The following is a 20957-nucleotide window of genomic DNA, read 5'->3' as shown; positions in this document are numbered from 1 at the left end:
AATACAAATAGTTAAAATAAATAGATTTAAAAAGGGTAATAAGGACAAGCGTTGAAAATAAAACTAAGGCTAAAAATATGAATAAATCTGAGTAGATAAATAATATAAATAAATGAATGAATAAATAACAATAGAATATGATAACAGTTAAAATTACTTAAATAATAAAGCAACATTTTAAACAGTGAAATAAAGCGCGTAAATAAGCTTATAAAGTGACTCAGAGTGACGGCGGGGCCCCACAGCAGGAAGCGCTCCACGAATGATCTTCGGAAAACTTCGGCTTGAATCGTACTTATACGGAAGAGCCCGAGCCGTGGCGGAGCTGTCCGGAAGGTCCGGCTGTGGCTCCTCAACATAAACAGCTATGGCGGAGGCAGCAGCAGCGTCTACGGAGACTCCGGCAGTAACAGGAGGGTGGACCAAGAACGTAACCTGCAGGTAAGACAGGACGGCTGGAGGTGAACATGTCGATGATGATGATATCCTCTGTGGTTTGAGACTAAAATGACGACGATTCGGTTTGAAACGACCGACTGACAGGAGCGTCTTCCGAGTCTCGGTCAGCTGTTAGCTAGCTGCTCCCTGTGTTGTTATGTAGCTGAGGTATGTTCAGCTCTCTGAAGGCATTGTGAGGTTAGCAGCCTGTTCCAGAGCCTGCATGTTGTCAACTAGCTGAAACACAGTGTTACACCAACACTTACACACTACAGAGAGGGGTTCACTTTAATAACGAGCTGCTAACATTTTGATAACTAACCATCCTTTATTGGTTTGATGTGTTTATGATATTTCTCTGCTAACTGTCTCAGTTAGAGCACATGAGCTGTTTGTTGTGACCGAGCTGAGCTTCAGTCTGTACACAATGTGAAAGTGAAACACGACACACGAACACACACACATTATACATGTATGTACATTTATATTCACATTTATATACTCATGTTTACATTTATATTCACATTTATATTCACATTTATATTCACATGTTTATATTCACATTTATAATCACATTTATATTCACATGTTTGAGTCACATGTTTATATTCACATTTATATTCACATGTTTATATTCACATGTTTATATTCACATGTTTACATTTATATTCACATTTATATTCACATGTTTATATTCACCTTTATAATCACATTTATATTCACATGTTTATATTCACATTTATAATCACATTTATATTCACATGTTTGAGTCACATGTTTATATTCACATTTATATTCACATGTTTATATTCACATTTATATTCACGTTTTATATTTATATTCACATGTTTTATATTTATATTCACATTTTTTGTATTATATTCACATGTTTATATTCGCATTTATATTCACATTTATATTCACATGTTTATATTCACATTTATAATCACATTTATATCCACATGTTTATATTCGCATTTATATTCACATTTATATTCACATGTTTATATTCACATTTATATTCACATTTATAATCACATTTATATTCACATGTTTGAGTCACATGTTTATATTCACATTTATATTCACGTTTTATATTTATATTCACATGTTTTATATTTAGATTCACATGTTTATATCCACATTTTTATATCCACATTCATATTCACATGTTTATATTCACATATATATTCACATGTTATATTCACGTTTGTATTATATTCACAAGTTTACATTATATTCACATTTTTATATCAAAATTTATGTTGACATGTTTATATTTATATTCACATGTTTACATTCATATTCACATTTATATTCACATGCTTATATATATCTGCACATGTTCACATTCATATTCACATCTTCACATTTATATTCACATCTTCACATTTATATTCACATGTTCACATTCATATTCACTTCTTCACATTTATATTCACATGTTCACATTCATATTCACATCTTCATATTTATATTCACATGTTCACATTCATATTCACATGTTTACATCAAGGAGACGCTTTGTGACATTACTACATCAGATGCTGCTATTAAATTCAATAATTGATCATAAAATATAATGAACCCTCTCATTACCTGGCCTCCTCCTCACGCCCTGTGTGAGGAGTGTCTCTGTTTCAAACACCTGTAGCACACCTGTCTCTCAGAGTGAACCCAGCCCTGCTCTGTATGTCTGGATATCTTTATAAAATAGAGGAGCTGTTCTTCAGAGGGTTATGGAACAGGCTTTAATGCTTTGGGAGAGTAGCTGTAGATGAATCAGGCGTGGTTACCTGACACACACCTCCACAGTCACACCGTGTCACAACTACAGGTGAGTTATTAGGTCAGTCGTTCTGCCTTGCAAGCCTCCTGCAACATCCTGCAATGCAATCATGTGCATCTGTGGTGCACGTTAAAGTAGTGGGTCTGATGTAGGAGGACTATATAACAATAGATATCAAATTATCGTCACATTTCTAAATAAATGCTCAGGATATATCATTATCACTCCTTGATGATAATCCTCCTCCGCTGGTGTTTTCATCATTTGATGAAGAAAATAAGGTCTCTTTCTTTCTTTAAAGTCTCAGTGTGTGACGTTCAGCCGTCTCTCTTGTGTTCTGTTTCAGATATTTCATGCACGGTCTCTGCACAGAAGGAGAAAACTGTCGATACTCCCATGATCTCACCAGCAGCCAACCTGCAGCCATGATTTGCAAGTTCTTTCAGAAGGGAAACTGTGCGTTTGGGGACCGGTGCAGGTAAAGAAACACACCTCAGCTCTTAGATTACAGTGAGTTAACGTGAACGTAGGATAAAGACATGGATGTGTTGTGATCACGGTCAGCTGCCAAAGACTGAAAGAGTGCTCCAGTTGTCGTGAAGCAGCGCTCCGACTTCTTTTCTAAAAGTGTCTCAGCTTCTGAGAAGTGTTGGAGCTCCTGGAGGGGAGCTGACACCTGAGACGCTCCCAGTGTCAACATGTTGTTGGTCTGAGCTCCGGCTGCTCTCGCTGTTTCTGAGGAACAGACACACAGCTCCAGGGGTTTCTCAGATGTTGTATTATTATTATTATTATTATTATTATTATTATTATTATTATTATTATTATAATTATTTCATTTTTTAAATTATTATTATTATCATTATTATTGGTACATTTGTTGTTGTTTGGTAAATTCAGCCAGCAGGATGAAACGTGCGGTTTTATCTCAGAGGAGTGTAACACTGTGCTGCATCTAATGCTTATTTTTAAGTTAATTCATTTCCTCACTTATAAATCTACAAAATGATGAATAATATGTTTGACAGTGAGCTCAGTTTGAAGGAAGAACCATTAAATGTACGCTTAATGAGTGTTCCCTCTGACGCTGCTTCCTGTGAATGATGTCACCGACTGTTGAAGGATGTTATCGTGGTTTGGAGTTATTGATCAGGTTATGTACACATTTATTTCCCTTCCATCAAATAAAACAAGGTTTTAAAGTTTAAAGTTTTTAGTTTATCTGGTTGAAAGAACCAAACATTGTGATGTACGTGTCGTTTTCATACACTCAGGTCTTTCCTTCAAACACGGGGGAAAATTAGGCTTTTATTTAGTCCTTTAGAACAGTGTGGATTTATTTATTTATTTATTTATTTATTTTATTTTATTTCATTTCATTTTATATATTGATTCATTTAATTTATTTTTATATTTATTTTAAAGTATTTTTATATTTCACATTTTTTATTTATAGAGCTATATAAGTCTTAGATATTATTATTATTATTATTATTATTATTGTTATTGTTATTGTTATTATTATAATCCACATGTTTTTATACCTCAGTCAGTGAAACATTTAAAGATCTTTGTATAACGTGAACACAGAGAGGACAGTTTGTCTTATTAAAGTTATCTGTTTTAGTGAATATCATATTTATTTCATCATTAGTTTGTTTTTTATAGACTGATTTAAAAACATCCATGCAGCTGATAAAAGCAGACCCTATTTTTATGTCTCTGAGGACCCCTCAGGTGCCTGTCCCCTCAGACTGAACTCTGTGTCTCTCAGGTCTTCTCTCAGGTCTCCTCTGGATCTGTGCCTCTCCCTGCAGCTGGCTCTGAACGTGGTCATTAGTGTTTCTTTGCAGTGAGACGGGCTGAAACATGCAGCCGCTCGGTCTTTAGAGCAGGGGATTAGTCTGCTGCTCTGTTGTCAGGCTCCGGTGTACCCAGACAGCAGCAGCAGCAGCAGCCGCACAGACTGTCTGCTGCGTGTCTGGCTGCATCCCCATAGTTACCCAGACCCTCAGAGGACCACTACCAGCTGCAGTCAGGACCGCGTCACGTACCCACACACACACACACACACACACACACACACACACACACACACACACACACACTCACACACACTCACACTCACACTCACACACTGACATGTAACAGTCTGCTTGCTGCCTGCAGGGAGCCTGACGCCGAGTGTGTGCAGCTCTGACATGTTGTTGTTGATCACATTCCTCCATCCTTGTGACGGAGGAGGTGTCCTCATTATTCCCGTGACCCCGGCATTAAGAGTCTATAGAAGGAGTCTCCCTGTGGGAGTTTGTTGTGGTTCAAGTCCCCGGGCTCTCGCTCTATTGTGGTGGGCTGTCTCGCTCTCTCACTCTGCCTCTGTGTCTCTCTGCCTCTCTCTCTCTCCTGCAGCCCACAGGTCCAGACACAGAGCTCTGCAGCCTGCATGGCAATTGCATAACGCTGTGTTTCCCTCTCTCTCTCTCACCCTCCTCCCCCTCCTTCTCCCCTTCTTCTCCTGCGCTGTTGCTGGGTTCCTTGGGTTCACTCTGCTGCAGCAGCCTCCTCTCTTATTCATGCTGCCCCTCCCTCCCTCCCTCTCTCTCCTCCAGTGGATCTGTGGGAGCAGACTGGTTAACAGTGATGTCTGACGGAGGAGAGACAGTCAGCAGCTCCTCCTTTTGTACCTCTGCGTGCTCAGACTGTCGGGGCCTGTTAGTCATGGAGTTATTGTGTCTGAGGAGCTGACATGTCTTTACTGAGGCCTCTTTAAATTGAGTTTAATGTGTATGAAGAGTTGACCTGTCATCAGGGTTCACACACGCAGACCTCAGCTCCACACAGGCTGCAGTTTATACCTGAGTCCTCTGCAGGCTCAGTATCATCCCTCTGCAGACCCTCTTTATATGTATTTGATATAAGTTTATGAAGTGTTTGAGTCAGGTGACATGTGGAGGTAAAGAGAGGAACAAGCAGAGCCAGATTTAACTCAGATAGTCTCTGAGCCCTGAAGCTAAACCAGAGCGAGGAGAACATGGAGCGGCTTCAGAGCTGAACTGGTTCTCATCACCCCGTCAGGTTGTGTTTTTAACACCTCTGAGAGGAATCATCTTTATCATCATGTATGTTTTAGTTTTCTGCTGTTGGTCCGTCTGGTTCTTCTGAATAATATTCAGGGGATTTTTGTCTCAGACGTCGAAGTTTGAGTTGAAAATTTGAAGACGTCTTAAGAACATTTAGCTTTTAACTCTTAAATGAACACGCTGATTAAGACACAGTTTAGTTTATGAGTCTTATCTGATGAAATGAAGAGGCTCTAACTTTAGTGACGTCCTGAGGTCCTGCAGAGTCCCTGATCTGTACTCTGTGTTTGTGTTCCTCGTGGAGCTCCTGGGTTCATTTGTCCTGAGGATGAACTGTGGAGCCTTAAGGCGGACGTGACTGTGAGCTCACACCTGACGGGTTCTGGTTCTTGTGATGGTTTAATTGAAGAATATTTCCCCTCAGAGAGAGCGACAGCATCCCTGACGGATGAGAGGAACATCTCTCTCTCTCTTTCTTTTTCTCTTTCATTCTCTCTCTCTCTCTCTTCACCTCTCAGAGCTGAGAGAGTCTGACGGTCACGTGATCTGCAGATGAACAGAGAGAAGCGCTCTGATGTTTATGATCGTGGTGTATCCTCAAACATAAAGTAGATCCTCTCTGTTTAATATCAGTATACAGAGGGTCAGTCACTGATCTGTTCTGGTCCTGTTCTGGTTTATCCCTCGTGTGTGAAGCTCCAGAGAAATGGCTCCGTCATGGTGGATCCTGAGTGCTCTCTTCAGATTAACCCTTTAATATCAGGTGTGTGTTGAAGCTGTGGCCTTCAGAGTAAACATTAGATCCAAACAGACCTGCAGCTGTCAGCTCTCAGTCCTCACACACTGTATCTGTGTCTGAGGTGATCACACTCCTCCACTCACATTCCTCCTACATGCTTATTATTTACAGGGAGAGGCAGTGTGCTCTTTGAGACGCTGAGAGGAGGCAGGTCACAGGGAAACACAGACCGAGCACGCTGAAGGTTAGGACTCACTGAGACTAGCGCCTCACAGCTGATCATCATGGTTTATCACTCTGAGAACAGAGAAGTTTAAATAAGCTGAACTGTTTGATTAGCTTTCAAACATTCAGCTGTTAGAGATCAGTCTACACTCCTCCCTATATCAGAGCGCACTCTGCCCATGTGACTGAGATCATCTCTGTGACAGAAACCTGTCCACATTCAGACCTCCAAACTCTGAATCAGGATGGACTTTAAACTCTGCAGTTCTCACACTGACTGTTTGCTCACACCGTCTGACACACACGCCTGAAACGAACAGACATGGATGATGAGATGTGCAATGATGATCTTCCGGCTGTGTATGATGCTTGATTCTGATTGGTCAAAACCCCTTGATGACGGTTATTAACTTTCATTAACATGAGCAACGCCAGAGACAAACTGATCACAGGTCATGTCGGAAAAGAGTTCAGACACATTTAGCTTCTGCTTGTAGATACCACAGACTGTAAGGGGAGGTAAAACCGTTAGCTTCTGGTAAACAATGTAGACGCGTCAGGGTCTTGTCTCAACCCGCCAGGACTCTATTTCCCATAACCCCCTGCTCCCTGCATCATCCCTTCAGTATGTTTGTGTCTCAGCTGTGAGATTAGCGTTGATCTGTTGTAATGAACCTCGTCTCCTCTCCTCCAGGTTCGAACACTGTAAACCGACAGAGGAAGAGGAGACCTCTCAGACGCTGCCGCTGCCCTCCGCCTCACTGGCCGGCCCATCAGACCCTGAACACAACGGGCCAACACCCGGTCCAGGGGCCAGAGACTGGGTCAACGCTGCAGAGTTTGTCCCAGGACAGCCCTACTGTGGACGAGGTGAGTGACACAGAAACATGACGTCAGAGATCTGTCAGTTTAATGCAGGAAGGGGAAACAGGCTCACAGATCAGAGCAGCGTGCAGACGTGTCTCCGTCTGAAGTCTCTAACTGTGATGTTGGCTCTGTGTTCAGCTGAGCCGGTGAAGGCTGAGAGCTCCGTCCCACTCATCGAGGAGCTGGACGGGGAAGCAGCACAGGAGAACAAGGAGCTGAGGAAGACGCTCTGCCCGTACGCCGCCGTCGGAGAGTGTCGCTACGGCATCAACTGTGCCTATCTCCATGGCGACGTGTGCGACATGTGCGGCCTGCAGGTGCTACACCCCACCGACAATGCCCAGCGCTCCGATCACACAAAGGTAATGCCTACAGACATGACTGCAGGACTCTTCCACGTCACAGTCTCCTTCTGTCCTCCCCTGTTTCATGCTGTTGAGTTTTTGAAGGTCCACACAGCCTTCAGTCCCGTCCTGCAGAATCAGATCAGTTCTCTTAGTTTAGAGAACCTGCAGCAGAAAGAAGCTGAGTCCTGAATGTTTCACGCTCTCTATTGAAGGTTAACCTGAGGCGTGTGTGTGTTTCCTCTGACAGGCGTGCATCGAGGCCCACGAGAAGGACATGGAGATCTCGTTCGCCATCCAGCGCAGTAAGGACATGATGTGCGGTGTGTGCATGGAGGTGGTGTTCGAGAAGGCCAACATGAGCGAGCGACGCTTCGGCATCCTGTCCAACTGCAGCCACTGCTACTGTCTGAAGTGCATCCGCAAATGGAGGAGCGCCAAACAGTTTGAGAGCAAAATCATCAAGTGAGTCACTTTAACTAACGACAGGTGAAAGTGAGGGGAACCTGCAGGAGGAGTAGAACAGCAGGGTTGGAGAACACGTTCTGTTAAAGGCAGAAAGGAGAACATCTCCAACATACAGAGTGAGAAGCTACCATACAGTTTCATGTTTCAGACGCACTTTAATACCTTCATCTGAGAAGAGAGCGAGATCCTCTGCAGCGCTGTGACAGCTCTACTGCCACTGCTTCAACCTATAGAGCATGCTGGATTCACACCTGTGCCCCTTTTTAACGCTGGTTTCCCTCCTTATCTTCCTCCTCTCTCTATTCGTGCAGGTCTTGCCCGGAGTGTCGAATCACATCAAACTTTGTGATCCCGAGCGAGTACTGGGTGGAAGATAAAGACGACAAGCAGAAACTCATCCAGAAGTACAAGGACGGCATGGGGTATACACACACACGCGCACGCACACACACGCGCATGCACACACACACACACACACACACACACACACACACACACACACACACACACACACATATACACATACACATACACATGCACACAAACACGCATGCACGCACGCACAAACACACACGTACATCCCAACATCATGAACCTAACAGCTGACCTGTACGCTGTATTCAGTCTGCTTTACTTGGGCTGACAGAGTCTAAACAGGGTGTTTTATTTTGAAACTAACAGGATGCTCAATGTCTGATTTCCTGCCTGGTGTGATCCCCTCTGTTCAGCTCGACCCGTACTGGACTCGGCCCTGTTAAAGAACTCATGCAGAGATGCCTCAGGGACGAGTCTCAGAAGAGTCTCAGCAGACTGAACACTCCGCTCAGATGTGCAGTGGTGAATCAGCTGAGACCTGATCCTTAGAGAGTCTCTTTTAAAGATTTATATGTATCTCTTTAGAGACGTCTGAATACACTGATCATCAAAGTCTATTACTCCATCTCATCCCGGTGAGACAGACAGATATGCGGATGGATGTGTTCAGGATCAGGACAGGAGGGTGCAGTGAAAACTAAAGGGAGGGGTCTCACAGACTTCAACTGTGACACTCTATCTAATGTATAAAACCGTCCAGTGAGGACCACCTAAAGATCAGCTGACTCCACGTTTTCCTGTTTTCCTTCTCAGGACCAAACCATGTCGATACTTTGACGAGGGTCGTGGGACGTGCCCCTTCGGCTCAAACTGTTTCTACAAACACGCCTTCCCTGACGGCCGGCTGGAGGAGGCTCAGCCTCAGAGACGACAGACTGGATCCAACAGCAGATCCCGGGTACCAGCTCACACACTGCTCACACACACACACACTGACAGGTTACTGAGAATGAGTCTGTCACGGTTGTGTTCTGGTGGTAATTACAGCACACTGTTTATACTCCCAAAGCTGCTTCACATCTTCCAGACACAGCAGTAACATCCGTCCTCCTGCACTGCAGTGCCCTCTGCTGGATGTTACAGAGAAGAGCAGCAGATCCTCTTTGAATACAGAGCTGTTTGTTCAGTCCGCAGTGATGGTTGTTTTATGAGTCTGTATGAATGGGCCCAGTGTTCCAGTTTAACACCTGCACTCCCTGATCATGTGACATATAACATGATGTCACTGTGCTTATACCTGTGCAACATGTGACAATAAAGAACCCTGAGACGTATTATTATTGTTAATATTTATTGATTGATTGATTGATTATTGATTTATTTTCTCCCCAGAACTCGAGACGAACTCCGCTGTGGGACATCTTCGACGAGCGGGAGAGCACTGACTCGTTCGATAACGAGGACGAGGAGATGGTGACGTTCGAGCTGAGCGAGATGCTGCTCATGCTGCTCGCCGCGGGGACGGACGACGAGGTGACGGACTCAGAGGACGATTGGGACTTGTTTCACGAGGAGCTGGACGATTTCTATGAGATTTACCTATAGCAGCCCCCCCCCCCCATGCCCCCCCCCCGTATACTAGACTACACTACACTAGAATGGACTGTCTTGTGCGAGTGATGGACAGTAGCTTCTCCCTCTGTATCGTGGCAGTGCCTTTAAGCAGGCCATTAATAATGAACTTCTAAAACATCAAAAAGACAAAAAAAATCAAGTCGTCGGTCGGTGCGCTCGTGCTAAACATTTTCTATCCTCGTGAGTCTCTCCGTGTGGTACGTGTAAAATATAAAAAGATAAAAACAACTTAAACTCAAATGATAAACTTTCTTCAGATATTGCTAATAAACATTGTCAAGTTTATTTGTGGGTGTGGGTTTGACTCGTCGATCAAACGTCCGTGTGAGGATTCACTCCGCTCAGCGGCTGTGATGGCGTGACGTAACGTGAACCGCAGGAAGCTGCTCAGACGACACGCAGAACTCTTTACCACCGTCACCTGCTGCTTCCTCTGCAGCTCTGCTTCATTCAGGGTTCAAAGTCCTCTCAGGAGGCACGCAGATCAAAAGGAACTCAGCAGTCAAACCAAAACCTGAATCAAAGTGAGCCCGGTTTACACATGACCCTGATCCTCAGCAGCATTTTTATCTGTCTCAGACTCTGAGCGGCCCCGAGCACATTTAGACCTAAACGCACTTCAGGGTGACGCCTCAACTCAGAGGAACACACAACAACACAGCATTTAACTCAGCATGAGACTCAAAGTCTGTGTGCTCATTAGTAACAGCTCATGCTGACCTGTCAGGTGATGATGATCACTTTAATAAAGCTTGTTTCTGAACGGATCCATTGAAGTGATCCATAAAGAGTCAGAACACTGAAAATATGGATCACAATGATTCCTCAGAAGGATTTTTGATCCATAAAGTTTCTGTCACAGAGATTGTAACCTGCTGCATTCAAAGACAGGTTGAAGTTTTCTTCAAACTTCTCCTCAGAGAAATAAAATAAAATAAATGAATGAACTTTTAAATAGTTGATCAATGATGAAATTAAAAGTGATCGATCGATCATGCTCACTCTGGTTTCACAGCAGAAAGCACTTCTCCCTCCTCTCCATGAGACGTCTGTGAAATCAGTTTGTGCAGAAATGTTAAACATCTTTATTCATTTGAACTTAACACACTCAGAGTTCACAGTTTAGACTCTTTAATGTCCTCAGCACTTATTCATGTTACAGTACTGTGCTAAGTTCTGCCCCTGCTGGCTGGAAGAGGTACTACAACATGCTTTCCAATGAACACAACAGATGTCAGTACGTCTTCTAGCTACCAGGGGCAGCACTGAGCAGTCTCTAATGTGATCTCCTTTAGGATCACATTAGAAGAGCTGCTCAGGGTCTGAACAGAGCTGGGCCCCCAATGGATCAGGCTCAGGTGTAAACCTGCTCATCTGTAGAGGTAGTCTGGGAACATTAGGCTCACTGTGCAGGTTCTTTAGAGCGATCTGAGGAGCTGTGGGTCTGACTCAAGATCTGATTAACATTCTTTATTCAGATATAAACACAGACCGTCCCGTCCTCCATTCGTCCTCTGAGCACCCAGGGCCACCTGGCGGGCAGGTGTTCCTGTGAAGGTGACAGAGTGACATCAGACCCTCCTCGTGTACATTGACCCTCCTCTGAGTGATCATATTTACCCTCTGACAGCTGGTCTCTACCTGTTGAACTCCATTGGAATGCATATGTTTATACTGAAATGTGTGTTTTCTATGTTCCACAGCATCCATCCTAACTTGAAATTAAAGTTTATTACCAACCTCTGCCTCCCTCCCTCCCTCCCTCTCTCTCTATCTCGCTCTCTCTCTCTATGTGCAGTCTCTCTCCTCACACACTGACACAGAGACGTGCTGCCTTCAGGGGTCACTGTGTTCAGGAGTTCTCGCACACAACTCAGATATTCAGAGCTGCATGAACACGATCATTGATGATGTGACAGCTGAATAATGTGTAATCTGAAAAGTGTGTCAGATTATTCCTTTGTAATGGAGCTCATTCTAGAGGCTGCAGCTCTCACACATCATAAACATGAAATCTGATCAGCAGCTCGTGGAGTCAGTTATATATGAAAGTGATCTTCAGGATCATTAAACCGATCTGTGGTGAGGCTCAAACTGAGGCAGTGAGGTGCATCACTTGTAACGGATCCATGTGTTGCAGCTGCGGTCCGGTCCAGCAGAGTCCATGCCTGTGTTTGCGCATGTCTGTTCCTCTCCTATAAAAAACCCCGGGCAGAGAGAGGAGAGGGAGAAAGGGAGGAACCGCAGAAATACAATGATCTCTGAAACTGGGAGCGACAACCTGAAGGCCGAACATCTCTACACCGAACCGAGCTTCATCCCAGCCTCCCCCGTCTCCTCCTCTTCCTCTTCCTCCTCCTCCCCGGGATCCGGGCCGCTCAGCCGGAGGCGGGACCCGCAGACCAGCAGCGGCAGCATCGTCCCGGAGGAGTCCGGCAGCATCCAGCCTCTGGTGGTCTCCGCCCGCATCATGACATCCGGGGAGTTCAACCAGAGCGCCCCGCTGCTGGCGCACCGGTCCACGCGAAGCCTCATGTACAAAACCCTCTGCTTCCTCCTCCTCATCTTCCAGGGCGGTGTCCTGGACTTCTACCTCATCATCTTCACAGACCTGTACTGGTGCTCCTGGATCGCCACGGACCTGGTGGTGATCTCGGGCTGGGGGATCTTCTTTATGAAGAACGCGCGCAGTAAGCGCGAGCGGGCCTGCGGGTTCCACCAGAAGACCTCCATCTTCGGCTGCAACCTGGGAGAGTTCACCTACGCCTACCTGGCCTGGCTCATCTACGTCATCGCCTGCACCCCGAAGGTGGTGCTGGTCCTGGAGACCTCCATCCTGGACCTGATCGCGCTGAAAGTCCCGTGCGGGGTGACCGGGTTCAAGATCATCATGCTGCTGTCTGCGCCGCTCCTCTTCTGCCTCATCAGCTCCATCATCGAGGACCTGAACGGAGCCACGCGCCACCACTCCCACAGCTGCTTCCTGAGCACGTGCCTGGACCTGCTGGACTGCTTCACCCTGATGGAGATGCTGCTGCGCGGAGAGATCCCCACCGTGTACCTGAAGTACACGGTGGTGTCGGTGTACTTCGTGGCCCTGGCGGTCCCGGTGGTCTGGCTCTACGAGCTGACCGCCTCCGAGCTGCGCTGCCGCTGGCTCTGCGCGCGCTTCTGCACCGGCCTGCTGGTCAACGCCCCCCTGCTGGTGGTCCGCTGCTTCCAGGTCTACGTGTACCATCTCCCGGTGTCCGTGTTCATGCTGAAGAACATCTTCTTCCTGGCCTGCAGGCTGCTGGAGCTCGTGGAGCAGTGCGTGGCGGTGCGGGGAGTCCGCAAGCTGGCCGGCAGCAGCAACACCGCGCAGTTCTCCCACTGCGTGTCCGAGAACGACATGTGTCCGCACGGGTACGTCAACACGCTGGCCGTCACTCAGTCCTAGAGACAGGGACGGACCGGGTTTCTCAGACCCGTCAGTGATCAGGGTTTCTCTGACTGTGAGATCCAGAATAATAATCCCGGATTATAATCAGAAGTCCAGACTGTTTGGATGAGACTCAACAAACCTACATGTAAGAAACTGACCCTGAGAAACTTTAATTTCATCCTGTGAGGATGAAAGGGTTAATGTGCTTTCATTATGTCTAACAGCAGGGCCGGATCCCCCTGCAGCTGGCCCCCGGGCACACTAGGCCCCCTGAGGACCCCCTCTTTAAACAAGTCCTTACATTAGATTTGAATGTTTTCCCGATCAGGTGATCAATAACCAAACAAAAGAACAAACTGAAATCTAAACGTAGATAACTCTGATCAGAGCTGAGACGTGTTCCTGAACGCCTCACTCTGGATGATCCATGGCACACAGCAGCTGCTTTTATTTAACGTGTGATGAAGAAATGTGTGTGTGATCATCCTCAGTGATGTGAACATTCAACCTGAGATTCAAAAATCTGAAGAATCCATCAGAGTTTGACAAACTGGTGATAAAATAATCTACAGGGTGAGTTTACATCTAACCCACTGTATTAAAGTCTTCATATGACGACAGCTCCACAGTTATAGTTTGTTTCCTGTGGCCCTGGCATGAAATAACATCTCTAAACTCCTCTCAGCTTATTGTGCCAAATGTCAAACATATATTTATTTAGCACTTTGTGTCATAAATTGACATTCTGTGTTTGCAAAGATCATCAGACTTTAAATGCTGCAAAGAGTTGGAGGGCCGAGCATGAGGACAGAAATCAGAGGTGGAAGATTATTTGATCTTGTATTTAAAGAATAGAGTCAAACTCTCAGTATCAGTGCCAGGTAGTATGTTTGTAGTATCGACAGCAGGAAAAGCTGTAATGGAGAGCAACAGCAGGTGTTCTAGAATTCTGACATCAAAGACAGAATTCCAGAATTCTGTCTTTGATGTCAGAATTCTGAGAACAAATGGAACATTCCATGAAGAAGGCCAGACCTAAAAAAAAACATCAGTGTCTCTTATCCTCTTTCATTGACCTCCATTCAACAGACAAACATTGTAAACGTAGTTTTCTTCTCTTGAGGACAGACCTGACAAAGTTTGACTTTTGACTAATCCGTGTCATGATGTTGTTATTTCAGCAAACTTAAGACCCACTAATTACAAGAACATCAGTTTCTGTTTCAGGTTCATACTGCTGAAGGAAGCCAGAGTGAAGCCTCTGTGGAACTGTTTACAGTGAAGCTGAGACTCAGCAGATAAATTATGGTCTCTGTGTTGATGTGAACACGGTCACTGTCAGGCTGTTAATCAGACTGAAAGCAGAGCATAAATATAAAGTCATGACAGGGACGTATAACGACAGTTTGACTTTATTCTAAGCTGCTTAAATCATCCTCAGATAAGAAGTCTTCCACCTGAGGGCTTTGTCCAGGCAGAGGTAACATTAATAATATCACTATAACACAACAGGATGCATCCTGTGCTACCTGAGGCTGCAGCTGCCTGCTAATGAACCCAGTACAGACCAGCAGAGCTGAACCAGAACCGCTCTGCTGGTGTTGGTGGAGATGCAGATAAATGTAGATGCATCATCGTGGGCTGAGAACGTGTTCAGAGGGGTGCTGTGTAGGTGTTCAGTCTCTGAATCTCTGAAACCTGCGAGCTGACTCATCTCTGAGCTCTCTGATGACTTTTACATAACAGCAGGACGGACTCTCTGCTTCTGGACCTTGAATGCATCACGTGTACCAGCCTTACAGCGCTGGTCTCCAGCCCTCTACAGGTGCTACAGTCGGACCAACACCTGCACCACAACAAACTGGACTACCTTCAGTGAGATGGACCTTGTGTGTGTGTGTGTGTGTGTGTGTGTGTGTGTGTGTGTGTGTGTGTGTGTGTGTGTGTGAGTCTCACGCTGCACGGGAATCTAACACAGACAGACAGCAGCTGGACATGTTGGGATGTAATGTGCACTTTGACTCCTTCCCCTGTGTGCATGAATATTTTCTATGGATGCTGCTGTCGTCTGCAGGTCTGTGCTGGTGCTGTGTAGTTCTGACAGTGGAGTCGTGCGTGCGTGCGTGTGTGTGTGTGTGTATAAAGACCCAACAGTGCCACAAACAGGTTTCCTCCTGTAGTCCTGTCAAACGGAGCCGTCAGCAGACGAGTCTGTCGTGTTTCTGGCTCTGTTACTGTTCCTCTTCTGTCCACAGAGATCACCGAAGCTCCTACTGAACACCTGAACAGATCACAGCTGCACTTCATCGTCCTGAGGAAGCTCATTTCTGACAGTCAGCAACAAAAACAGGACAAATGTTGTTATCTCATGATAATTCAACATTTCTGATTTTATTTATCTAGAGTTTGTTTACTTTGTTGTTCCTGGGATGAACGGGCTTCCATAAGATCCTGCTAGGAACTTCTCCAAAAATATAATATAATATAATATCTTACTTTATTTTATAAAAACATTTAATAATGCATATTAAAATGTTTTTCTTTGCTAAAGTTTGGAAGCTCAGCAGGTTCTGCAGAAGTGTTCTTTAGCGTGATTGATAGGATCTATAGACTGTTGTAGTTTAATACAGAGTATTATAGAAGTAGGATAAAGATGGTTAGGATTAAAAACATGGTTGGAGTTGTTTGTCTCTGAAACAAGAAGATGAAGAAGTCTTCTGAGTTTGGCTAACAGTTTCCCCCTGCTGCCAGTCTTTATGCTAAGCTAGGCTACACAGGTGTGAAAGCAGACCCCATCAACATTAACCCTTTATGGGTGACTATTAATCAAACACAGAGAGAGGCTTGGGTTTCTCCTGTGAGGAGCTGCTGAATCTGACAGAGTTTGTTCAAGACGAGACAATCCTCAGAGTGCCTGTGGGACTGAACAGGAGACGGTCCACGTCCAGGTGTTTCTATAAGGACAGCTACTTCCTCTCAGTGAGTGATGAACTTACAGCAGCACACTCAGCTCTGTGTGATGATAGGATCAGTTAGTGTCATTAGAGCCTCTCTGTAGACCTGCAGTGACGTGGTCTTAAAAACACGAGTTAGAAACTCTGACGTTTAGAGGAGCTAGTTCATGTGCCTACTTTCATTTAATACACCCAGGCTCAGAGTCTCACAGGGTCCAGGTCTGAGGATTTCAGGTCTGTGGAGGTCAGGTCTGTGGAGGTCTGCTGGTCCCATGTGGATCATCATGTGTTGCTAAACTAAATCACATTAAAGTCAAATAAACGATGTGTCCATGATGCAAACATCGGTCACATGACTGAGCAGAGACAGTGAAGCATCATTCAAACATTTATTCGTGTTAAAAAATCTAACTTGTTTTTAAACTCTGAGAAACATTTATTTCTGATGTAAACACAAACAGCTGATCTGATTTATACATATATATTCTTCACATTTAATCTGAACACAGCTTTGTCTGCAGCTGTTATTAATTTTATTTTATGTTTAATTTAATTTTTATTTATTTAATTTAATTTCTTATTGTATTTAATTTAATTTTACTAATTTCTTTTGTTTTTTTATTGTTGCAATTATTCATTTCTTTTCTTATTTCAGTGATTCTTTTGTTTTTTTATTGCAAAAAAAATTCTATTTGATTTATTTTATTAATCCAATTATTTATTTATTCTATTTAATTTAATTTCTTAGATGTATTTGGAGCACAGGATGTGACTGACTGTGAACCGTTTTTATATTTTGGATCATTTGGGTTCAGAAGTTCAAACATGACCTTAAACCCCCACCTGCTTAAAAACACATTACAGAGATGAAATGTTGTTTTGAAGATGACCTTGATGTTTGAAGATGACCCTAATGTGTGACCTTGATGTTTGACCTTGATGTGTGACCTTGATGTTTGACGTCTCTCAGAGCCGCTGCTATCAGTCAGTATCCCTCTTCTTCCCGCTCACGTGGTTTGTGTCTCTCTTGCCAAAGTGTTCAGAGTTATATTTTATACTCTTTTGTACGAGCTCCTCGTGTCAGTGACCTGCCGAGCGTTGCTTCAGTACCCTGCGCTGTTTAAATGCTTTCTAACAATCTTAGTTTGTATTTGCACATGAAGCTTACCGCACACTTTAACCCTTTGTTTACATTGAAATGAAGGATTTTGGGCCTTTATCCTGCATGAACAAGCACAGAACATGAGTTCTCTGAAACTACCAAAGGCTTTACGGACCTGGATGCTCAGAGATCATGTGACGCAGATGTTTCTCCTTATTTAGCTAACGTGCAATGAAACCGTCAAAGTGTGACTCCTCTGCTCTCTGATGGGAGCTCCTGCAGACGTGTTCACAGAGAGAGAACTTTACTACTGTTGACAGACGAGACTCTCCTGTGCTGTCCATGTGTATCTGTACTCATATAATCCAGTCTGTGTAGACGTGAGACGCAGCGTTGTGTGCTTACACCTCAATAAATATGAGAAAGTGATTCATGGTCTTTAATAACTGAGAGACTTCACAGAGAAACACACCTGAGACACACACCTGATGAAAATGTTACATGTAGTTAAAGCAGAATATCACGCAGCTGTGTTACATAGTTGATTCGGATTGGTCCAAACCCATAACATGGTTATTTACTCTGAATATGAAAGGCACACGATGAAACCCCCATGATGTTCACTGATTCAGCAAACTAACATTAGCAGAGAAAATCCCTGAGCGTCTCTTTAAAGAAACTCCAGCAGAGAGCTCACCGTCCTTTATTTCTTCATCCAACAACACCAGCATCTTTTCTGTCATGGTCCAGATCTTTAGAGTCCATCTCAGAGTCCATCATGCCTCCAGCAGAACGTTTAAAAAGAAACGATTTAAAAACACACAAGAGAATATTTACATCATGTTCATGTTCATCTGTCTCCACCTCCCTGATCAGTTTCACTGTTCCTTACTTCTCCACACACGCACTGAGTCCATGTAGGTGGCTTTGGTCCCTGAGAGTCTAGACTTGGTCTGGGTGTGTCAGTTTTCTTCAGGCTCCTCAAAGTACTGGAGGTGGTCCTGAAGCATCTCCTCCTGCAGCCTCCTCAGAGCCGCCAGAGGGTCTTTGACGGGGGCCGGTTCTTCCTGGGAGGACATTTTGGAGATGTAGCCCTGATCTGATCCACTGCTCTGACCCTTTCCACTGGAATCCAGAACCTGGTCCAGCTCCACTGGCTGAGAGAGGCTGTCCTCAGTTGGAGCTGCATGACAGCTCTGTCTGCTGGCATGAGAGGACTCTGGAAGATCTGAGTCCCAAGAGCTCTGAAGAATCTGGTCTTCGTGGTCTGGGTGTGAGCTCATAGGGGGGAGGGAGTCCTCTTCGTCATCCTCTGTGGGGGTCTGAGCCGAGGGTTCTCCCTGCAGCGAGGCCCAGTCTGGTCTGGGAGGCATGTTAAAAACAGGCTCAGCTAGGAGGACTGGCTTGTGACGGGGACTGTGAGGACTCAGGTGATCCGTTAGCACCTCAGCCAGACTGGATGGAGACTGGTTGGTCTCCTGGTTCAGGACTGGAGCTATTTCTACCACTGAGGCCAGCTGGCGTTCTGGGTTCAGTTCTGGTGTGATGACGTGGACGCTGTGTACTCCTTGCTGGGTCTCTACATCATGGACGTGGACTGGTGGTCCTCGTTTGATCAGAGGGACACACTCCAGGACCGGAGGAATCTGCATGTGAGCGATCAGCTGCTTGGACTCGTCCGTCACATCCTCCTCCCCGTTCAGGCACTCCTTCTCAAACCAGTCCGGGCTGCCCAGCTGGAAGGCCTGGAAGGTCTCGATGGCGTCCTTCAGAGCGCGGCCTGAGGGGCAATTGAAGTACTCGTCCCCGCTGATTCCCTCGATGTGTCGGACCTGACCGGGCTGATACTTCTCCACGTCCAGGATCCGGAAGAAGAGTTCTTCGAAGTGCTTCATGAGTTTGTATTTCACTGCGATGTCAAAGACGGACGGCACGTCCTCCTCACCGCTGATGTCATCAAAGTAAGCCACCATGTACTTCCCCAGCATGCCAGCCTGGTGCATGTCGGGGAGCGAGAGGTTGAGGAAAGGTGTGAGCATGTCGTCATTGGGGGACAGGACGTCCTCCCTCAGAACCACGCGGCCCTGGCCGCACACGGCTCTCCACTTAGCCTGGACGCCCCGTGAGCACAGAACCAGGATTTTGTCGGAGGGGTTTTTCAGCTGCTGTCTCTGCCACTCCAGCCAACACATTCGACCCACCATCCCGACCGTGGTTGTGTCCAGGAGGTCCACCAGCACCTTGGTGCCACACTTGGCCTGGAGGAAGGCGCAGAGCTTCAGGACCACGTCTCTGTAGAGGCGGTGATCCTGGGAGTAGATGACCAGAACTTTGGGGGGCTGTTTGGGGAGCAGGAGCTTCTGTGCTGGTGCCGGGGCGTAATCCGCTTTGCCTGAGGGGACAGGAGAAGAGATGTCAGAACAGCCACCATCATGTAAAGAGACTCTACGCCTTCATCCAGCGCCACCCAACGCTTCATGGTGGCCATCATTGAAAGTTTGACCTCAGGAGTGTCTGCTCGTCTACTCTGCAGCTCCAGAGTCAGCTTCAAGTTTCACATCCCAACGTACAACCGTCTGAAACTAAGAGTCTGTGTCTGTTAATCTCAGCAAACTGATCTGTGATCAGTCGATCGATCGATTGAATAAATATAAATGAAGTGTAAACATTGTCTTCATACGGACACACACACCGGTCTGTGATGACGTCCTGTAGGACTCCACACACACAGCAGAGAGCTTTGTGTGTGTGTGTGTGTGTGTGTGTGTGTGTGTGTGTGTGTGTGTGTGTGTGTGTGTGTGTGTGTGTGTGTGTGTGTGTGTGTGTGTGTGCACATGCATGCATGCGTGCGTGTGTGTGTGACTTACCTGTCTTTCTGCAGAGGACCCACCCAACAGCCACGGCCACCACACACATGAACACCAGTCCACATGAGACGAATGTGTACGGAGGGACGAGCGGGGCGTCTGCTGTGTTTTCTGAAAGAACTGGAGATTATTGATGATTGATCAGCCGTGTTTCTGGACTTGATGACAGTGATATTGATGTTAATCTGTTAGGAGGCTGCACCCTAACACAGGTATTAAAGATGTGAGGGAAACCTCTTCACTGTGATTGGTCGGTTCAGGTCCTCTGGGTATGTCCTGGTTTCTCTAGGCCCCGCCCCCCTCCAGCTGTAAAGGTTTATATATTCTATGTTTAAACTGCGTACCTGTTTTATTGGGACAGATATTCACGGTGGTTTTTGTACGGGCGCAGTCGGAACCACAACTCGGGAACAGAGGTTTGATCTGCAGAGAACAGGAGCAGGTATCAGTGTTGTTCTCACCTGGAGGAGGGTCTCTCATCCCTCTCTCCTCAGAGTAACACATTTACAAAGTTTACCTCTGCGTCAAACTGGCAGCACGACGACGGCCATTCATCCAGGCTAAATGTGACATTCAAGGTCTTCTGGTTAGTCTGGAGAACAGGGACACAGCATTAATCAAACTCTGAACGTCCCTCTGATCACACACCGGGTCAGCATTCATGATTTAATGTTTCATCAGTCGATCACTCTGATAGCACTCTGCAGGAT

At 45.6% G+C, this 20957-nt stretch overlaps 3 protein-coding genes across 3 annotated transcripts in view; 2 read left to right on the top strand and 1 right to left on the bottom strand.

Moving 5' to 3' along the window:
* Nucleotides 1-310: 310 nt before the first annotated feature.
* On the top strand, nt 311-11640 carry mkrn1 (makorin, ring finger protein, 1). The gene is made up of 8 exons (XM_034673392.1): nt 311-441; nt 2574-2705; nt 6966-7141; nt 7277-7500; nt 7733-7947; nt 8262-8372; nt 9079-9223; nt 9658-11640. Exons 1-8 carry the CDS (start codon nt 368-370, stop codon nt 9868-9870), a joined length of 1290 nt encoding a protein of 429 aa, XP_034529283.1. The 5' UTR covers nt 311-367; the 3' UTR covers nt 9871-11640.
* Nucleotides 11641-11976: 336 nt separating this feature from the next.
* On the top strand, nt 11977-14238 carry tmem121b (transmembrane protein 121B). Its single transcript, XM_034673393.1, has one exon. The coding sequence runs from the start codon at nt 12065-12067 to the stop codon at nt 13337-13339; it is 1275 nt and encodes a 424-aa protein (XP_034529284.1). The 5' UTR covers nt 11977-12064; the 3' UTR covers nt 13340-14238.
* Nucleotides 14239-17805: 3567 nt separating this feature from the next.
* il17ra1a (interleukin 17 receptor A1a) overlaps nt 17806-20957 on the bottom strand; it is a 6186-nt gene continuing 3034 nt past the window's right edge. The window contains exons 8-11 of the mRNA XM_034674138.1: nt 20765-20839; nt 20592-20670; nt 20248-20367; nt 17806-19772 (exon numbers count right to left, since the gene is read on the bottom strand). Coding sequence (XP_034530029.1) covers nt 18343-19772; nt 20248-20367; nt 20592-20670; nt 20765-20839 — 1704 coding nt within the window. The 3' untranslated portion in view covers nt 17806-18342. The remainder of the gene's footprint in view (nt 19773-20247; nt 20368-20591; nt 20671-20764; nt 20840-20957) is intronic.

Source organism: Notolabrus celidotus, chromosome 21 (assembly GCF_009762535.1).
Source record: "Notolabrus celidotus isolate fNotCel1 chromosome 21, fNotCel1.pri, whole genome shotgun sequence".
NCBI lineage: Eukaryota > Metazoa > Chordata > Actinopteri > Labriformes > Labridae > Notolabrus > Notolabrus celidotus.
The sequence above is the reverse complement of the archived record's forward strand: the minus strand, read 5'-3'. Positions and strand labels throughout refer to the sequence as shown.

What these genes read in the sequence shown, in the direction of transcription:
- mkrn1 (XM_034673392.1), top strand. Translation starts at nt 368, where the DNA reads ATGGCGGAGGCAGCAGCAGCGTCTACGGAGACTCCGGCAGTAACAGGA. An exon ending in ACCAAGAACGTAACCTGCAG is followed by an intron (nt 442 to 2,573) that starts GTAAGACAGGAC and finishes GTTCTGTTTCAG; the next exon opens with ATATTTCATGCACGGTCTCT. An exon ending in GATCCAACAGCAGATCCCGG is followed by an intron (nt 9,224 to 9,657) that starts GTACCAGCTCAC and finishes TTTTCTCCCCAG; the next exon opens with AACTCGAGACGAACTCCGCT.
- tmem121b (XM_034673393.1), top strand. Translation starts at nt 12,065, where the DNA reads ATGCCTGTGTTTGCGCATGTCTGTTCCTCTCCTATAAAAAACCCCGGG.